This window comes from Parambassis ranga, chromosome 8, assembly GCF_900634625.1.
Source record: "Parambassis ranga chromosome 8, fParRan2.1, whole genome shotgun sequence".
Classification (NCBI taxonomy): domain Eukaryota; kingdom Metazoa; phylum Chordata; class Actinopteri; family Ambassidae; genus Parambassis; species Parambassis ranga.
The window spans coordinates 7042045-7048515 of record NC_041029.1 but is presented as its reverse complement, the minus strand read 5'-3'; the positions used below and the strand labels follow the sequence as shown (position 1 = coordinate 7048515).

The following is a 6471-nucleotide window of genomic DNA, read 5'->3' as shown; positions in this document are numbered from 1 at the left end:
GTGCTTACTGGCTGATTCACCTGCAGCACGTTTGTGACATCTCAGCTACACTGTCAAGAACAGACTGGCATTTACTGTTTCATTAATCTCCTGCCTCTCCCCTGCCCCAGGTGTGCTGTCAAACCTCCTGCTCTTATATAACTCTGCTGCAGGAGTTGCAGTTTAAACCAAAGATCCTGGCCTTCTTACAATCCGGATGATGTCAGATTATTTAACTGGATTGGCTGTTATTACTTGCATATGTGTGGCTAACAGGGCGCTACTGTACAGTCATCATCTCATACAATGGACATTTTATATAATCCCATCACACAGTGTTATCAGTCATTGTAACAAGGTTTCCACACTGGGCTGGCAGGTTTTTTTTTTTACAAAAGGTTGCATTTTTTCTTTATCTCTGTTACCAGAGTAACATGTCCTACCAGACACACTGGCTTTATGACTACAAGTCACTAATGTAAACTGGGTGTTTTCTCCTTATCTTACCACAGCGCATGACAATAGATAGTTTCTCTCCTGCAGCAGGTCACAGAGGTCCCTACAAGCCCAAATGTACAGGAATGATATCGCCTATCAGATGTTATGACAACAAAACCAAGGTGTACAGGACAGTTCATGAGCATCAAGATGACGACAGCTATGCTGCATACAGTTTATGTTAGAAAGTGCTGGCTATCAGGGCTGCATCCTTTAAAGGACCGGGTCTTTGGAGGGACCAAGGCAGTGGCATCCCTGACACCACCTGTGGCATCCTTACCCTGGCAGCTGTGATGCAGTATAGTCTTCCAATGCAGCCTTTGAGCAGTTCAATCCCTGAACTGATACACAACGAGTGTCTGTCCCTGTGAACTCTCCCTGTGTAGCTTGGAGCACCTGCAGGGCAGCATCTGCCCCTCTTCGGTCGCCTGCAGCAGCTTTGACCTTTGACCCTGTTGCTCATGTCTGTGGCAGTAGATTATTGATGCCTGAGTGCAGCTTGGACCTGATATCACATAACAACACACTCACTGTCATCACAATCACAATAAAAGTCCAACTTCAGTCTGATTGTGTGTTCACCGGTGGTGGAAAGTAACTAAGTATTTGTACCTCTTTACTGTACTTAAGTATTTGTTTTATGTTTTTATACTTTATTTAGAAATTAATAGTGCATACTTTATACTTTTACTACATGTTGCAGCTGTTATCTGTACTTTTTACTCCACTACATTTCTGCAGTGTTTGTAGTTCCTTGTTCCATGTGATGAACACAGTGCTGGACTGATGTGAGGTCAGACTCTGCATGGAGCTGGTGTCACGCTGCCAGCTGTGTTTCTATAATGAGCCTCAGTCATGATGCCGGTGCTCTGGCTCAGTTATAACTAGTTAGCTGCTGTCTGCTAACACAGGTCCATCCATTAATGTCTGATTAACATGAATCATAACATGAATCTACAGCAGGAACACTGACACAGTAAAAATGCTGAATGCCTGTTTTTTTATTAGCAGCCTCTCTGTTCACTTGATGCCCACAGCCTGCCTCATGACACACAGACCTGTCCATAGCTGCTTCTGGACTGAACATGTAGATTAACTACACATTGTCAGTTTTCATTTTAAGATGATTTCTTTAATTATTTTAACCTGTTCAGATATCATTTGCAGTGGAAATCAATAATATATATTCAAGTGATTTTTAGTACTTACTTTTAATACTTTAAGTACATTTAAAAGTAAGTACTTAAGACTTTTACTTAGGTAGGATTGTTGTGTAGCACTTCTTCTTTCACTACTTTTAAGTACCAAGCTTCAGTTATAATAATTGCAATAATTGTGGCTTTATATGCTGGAATTAAGTTTCACCTGTAGCTGGTGACAGTCACGCCCACATTGATTCCACAGAAGTTTGTGGACATTTACAGAAGCTTTCTCTGAAGCTGAACTTAGGCGTTTCATCCTAATTATTGTGTAAAGGTCGCAGAGCCTGGAGGCCGCGGAGACATTATGGCAGAGAGGAAAAACCACTCATCACTCTCACGGGGGTTACATTTTTGTGTTTTCTCCGCCACGCCCTGCTCAGGCCTCCTCACCTGGGCGCATACCTCAGCCTCACCTCCTGAGTGATTGACAGCAGTCAGACCGCGGAGGAGGTTTAAATAGGAGCAGAGTCCTTCAGCTCCTCACTCTCCTCTGTGTGTCTCCAGTCACAGCAGAAGCATCGCCATGGCTCTCATCTCTCGCTCTTCATCCCGCTCCGTGAGGAGCTCCATGGGCAGCTCCAGCGGCTCCATGATCAGCATGGGTGGCGGCGGACGGCTCTCATCCATGAGGGCCGGCAGCGTGTACGGAGGTGCAGGAGGCTCCGGTGTCCGCATCTCCTTCTCCTCCGCCATGGGTGGAGGCCTCGGTAGTGGCTACTCCTCCTCCGCCAGCTACAGCGTGTCCGGGATGGACGACAGCCTGATCGGCAACGAGAAGTTCACCATGCAGAACCTGAACGACCGTCTGGCCACCTACCTGGCCAAGGTGCGTTCCCTGGAGAAGGCCAACGCCGAGCTGGAGCTGAAGATCAGGCAGTTCATGGAGAGCAAGGTCGGCCCCACCACCAGGGACTACAGCGCCTTCTTCGTCACTATCAGCGACATCACTGCAAAGGTAAACCCCACCCTCCTCATCCTCCATCCTGCAGGTGCAGGTTCATGTTTCTATTGATCATCTCAGAGGAAAAGCTGGTTTGCACAGAGATCTTAAATAACAAACAGAAAGCTAAGGGAAAGTGAAGTTGAGCTTTATTGAATAAAATGTAACACATGATGCACATGTGTCCAAAAAAATCACTTTATAATGATTAAGAGCAAAATCATAACAAATAGTAACAAATATTTACAGTTATTTAAAATACTTGAACCTTCTTCCGCTTCTTTGATCTGTGTGATCTGAATTACAACTTAGTGAACTTAAATTAAGAAACCTTTATTAGTCCCACAATGGGGAAATTGCTTAAGGCGGCCCAGCAAAGAGCGCCATACACTGGAGTACACTGGAGGCTATGTGGGTAAAGTGCCCTTGCCCAAGGACACACAACAGTGACTAGGGAGGAGTTGGGGTCGAACCACCAACCAAGCCACTGCTGCTCACAAATTAAATATTGTCATAGTATAAAATCAATAAATGCAATAACTAACAAATTCAGATCACTGCAGCTGGATTAGAATCTGCTGTGTTAAATAAAGTGACAGTATCAGAACACACAGCACAGCTGAGCTGAGCTTTGTGATGTAATAATAATAATAATAATAATAATAATGGATGATCTGCTTTCTGTCTCCAGATCCAGGGTGCTGTGAGGGCAAACGGAGCCATCCACCTCAGCATCGACAACGCCAGGCTGGCTGCTGATGACTTCAGGACAAAGTGAGTAATTGTAGTAGTAGTAGGAGGAGGAGGAGGAGTTACAGTGGCAGGCTTACTTTTATAACCACAGCACAGTTAATGTAACAAGGTGGTTTAGATGATACAGATCTGGTCTGATTGGATCAGGGCAGGAGTCAGTGAATCCACAACAACATAAGAACACAGATTCAGACTGATAAATAAACTGATTGGCAGGCTGCTGCAGGTGAGGTTAAAAGGCATATTGATCAGTCATGTTTGGTCATGTCTCTTTGTAACCAAGCTTTAAGGGTGCCGAGGATCATAATGCTGACAGGCTTCATGTCACTTTAAAGAATTGTGGGTTGCACTACAGCATTGTAACTATACTGTCTCATGTTATCATGTTTGGAGCTTTCTGTTTATATTTTGCAATAAAATACAGCAGCTCTGACAGACCCATCTCACCTGCAGGTATGAGAACGAGCTGGCCATGCGTCAGTCTGTGGAGGCCGACATCGCCGGGCTCAAGAGAGTCCTGGACGAGCTGACGCTGGCCAAGGCCGACCTGGAGATGCAGATCGAGGGCCTGAGGGAGGAGCTGATCTTCCTCAAGAAGAACCACGAGGAGGTCAGCAGCACCGGGCCCTGATACACCACACACTCACATCACTCGTATATATATGAATCAATGTAGAATAGAATTAGAATATGGAGCAGCTCTTTCTATGGAGTCATGCTACATTCGTGTCTGATTTTGTTTGTTTGCAGGAGCTGCTGGCCATGCGCACTCAGATGTCCGGTCAGGTCCATGTAGAGGTTGACGCCGCTCCTGGAGAAGATCTCAACAAAATTATGGCTGAGATCAGAGAGCACTACGAGGCCGTCACCGCCAAGAACCAGAGAGACCTGGAGAGCTGGTTCCAGACCAAGGTGCTGCAGGAGCATCACTTCCTGTCAGCACAGAGTGTTGCCCCTGTGTTGTGTTTACATGTGCACTGAACAAGTGTGTGCTTCCTCTGCAGACAGAGGCTCTGAATAAAGAAGTCCTCACCCAGACCACCACGCTACAGACGTCCAGGTCAGAGGTCACAGAGGTCAAACGTTCGCTGCAGGCCCTTCAGATCGAGCTGCAGTCCATTTTGAGCATGGTGAGCAGGACCTGATTGTCTGTCTCTTCTGATAAGTTAAATCCCAACAACAAAATTAGGATTTGTCTTATTAACACTGTGCTTTAAGGTGGAATGTGTAATATCTTTATAATATAATCCATAGAAAGTTTGCTGATCATCAACTTACTGTACATTCAAGTCATGAAATGATTGTTCTTTTTATATTCTTTGTTAAAGTCCATGCTGCAGTTACAGTTCAAACTAATTTGAATGGTTGAATTTGCAGAAAGCGTCACTGGAGGCGACTCTGGCAGAGACACAGAGCCGGTACTCCATGCAGCTCTCTGGTTACCAGATGCAGGTGAGACACAGCACGCAACTGAGGTACCTGACGACTGCTGTCACTGTTTTCTCTGCCTCACCTGAATGTGAATCTTTTTTTATGCGGCATTCAGGTGACATCACTGGAGGAGCAGCTGGTGCAGCTCAGAGCCGACCTGGAGCGTCAGGGTCACGAGTACAGGATGCTCCTGGATATCAAGAACAGACTGGAGATGGAAATCGCAGAGTACAGGAGGCTGCTGGACGGAGACACCACAACCAGGTGAGACTCCACTGCAGATTTGAATCATGATGCTGAAGCATGAAGACAACAATGTCATGCACAAACTCAACTGTTCTGTTTTCTCATTGGTCCACAGCGTCAGCACCTCCTCCTCCAAAACCACTACCAAACGTATGGTGACGGTGGTTGAGGAGGTCGTTGACGGTAAGGTGGTATCCTCCTCCTCCTCCTCCACCTCTGCCTCTGCTGTCCTGACCCGCTGAGCTGTCGACGACAACACCCAATCAGCATCGTTGTTTCCTCTGTGATTACTGGTGAAAATCTAATGCAACAATAAAAAGAGAGTCCACATAAACTGTCTGTTGTCTGCCTGTCTGCCTTCATAATAAATGTGATTTAAACACATTTATTTACACACACCTCAACACTAAGAACTGCAACTTAGAATATATGGTAACAAGTTAAGAAGTAGACATTCAATTAAAGAATTGGTTCTAATATATAAATCATTTTTGAGATAACCGTAACTAGTAACATAACAGTTAACAAGTAACTGAACAGCTATGGAAGAGATAAAATGACTCAAAGAGACAATACAGAAAACACACATTTGACATGCATTGAAAAATTGAATGTTTAAAAGTTATGAATGAAAACAGACTTTTTAACTTCCTGACATTAACTAAATATAAAATATATAGAGTAAAAGACACTTTTTATCCATTCAGAAACTTACACAACACTCACACTGAAACGGTAGAATCACTGATTTAAACTCACAACACGTCTCTCACAGGTGTGCTCAGCACTCAGCAGGTGACATGAAGCTGAATGAAAGTGCTGCCCCCTGCTGGCCATCCATGGCTTCTGTTTCTGACATTACTCATGAACCTATGGTACACTTTGTGCACCATCCTTCTTACTAGGTAATAATGGGAATTTAATTAGGGCCCGAGCACCGAATGGTGCAAGAGCCCTATATTATTCCCCCCCCCCCCCCCCCGAGATCGCATTTTTGGGGGCCTTAACATGCCCAAAAACAGACTTGGTAGAAAAATTCATTCGCCCGAAAAATTTTGAAATTTGCTAACTTTTGAAATGCACATAGAAAAATGGCTCTATAGCGCCCCCAACGCGTAGCCCCTCTGGCCGGTTTGACACAGGATTATGAAAATTGGCACACATATGTATCACCTCAAGATGCACAAAAAAGTCTCTTGGACCCCCCCTCCAAACCCAACAGGAAGTCCACCATTTGAAAGTTTGTGGCCATCTTTGGCGATGTGTGACCCTGCTGCAAAACTTTTCATGCCTCGAATACTTCATCGGATTGAGCTGAAAGTCACCGTGTCCACTCAGGACACGCATTCCAAAACTCTTACAAAAGTCTGACGGTGTGGCCGGGGCGTGGCCTCAAAGTTTGACCATTTCAGAGGAAACAGG

At 45.0% G+C, this 6471-nt stretch overlaps 1 protein-coding gene across 1 annotated transcript; it reads left to right on the top strand.

The window, feature by feature from the left end:
• Positions 1–2157: 2157 nt before the first annotated feature.
• Positions 2158–5071, top strand: LOC114440084 (keratin, type I cytoskeletal 13-like). The gene is made up of 7 exons (XM_028412358.1): positions 2158–2634; positions 3311–3393; positions 3826–3982; positions 4123–4284; positions 4377–4502; positions 4750–4824; positions 4919–5071. Exons 1-7 carry the CDS (start codon positions 2203–2205, stop codon positions 5069–5071), a joined length of 1188 nt encoding a protein of 395 aa, XP_028268159.1. The 5' UTR covers positions 2158–2202.
• Positions 5072–6471: the final 1400 nt, after the last annotated feature.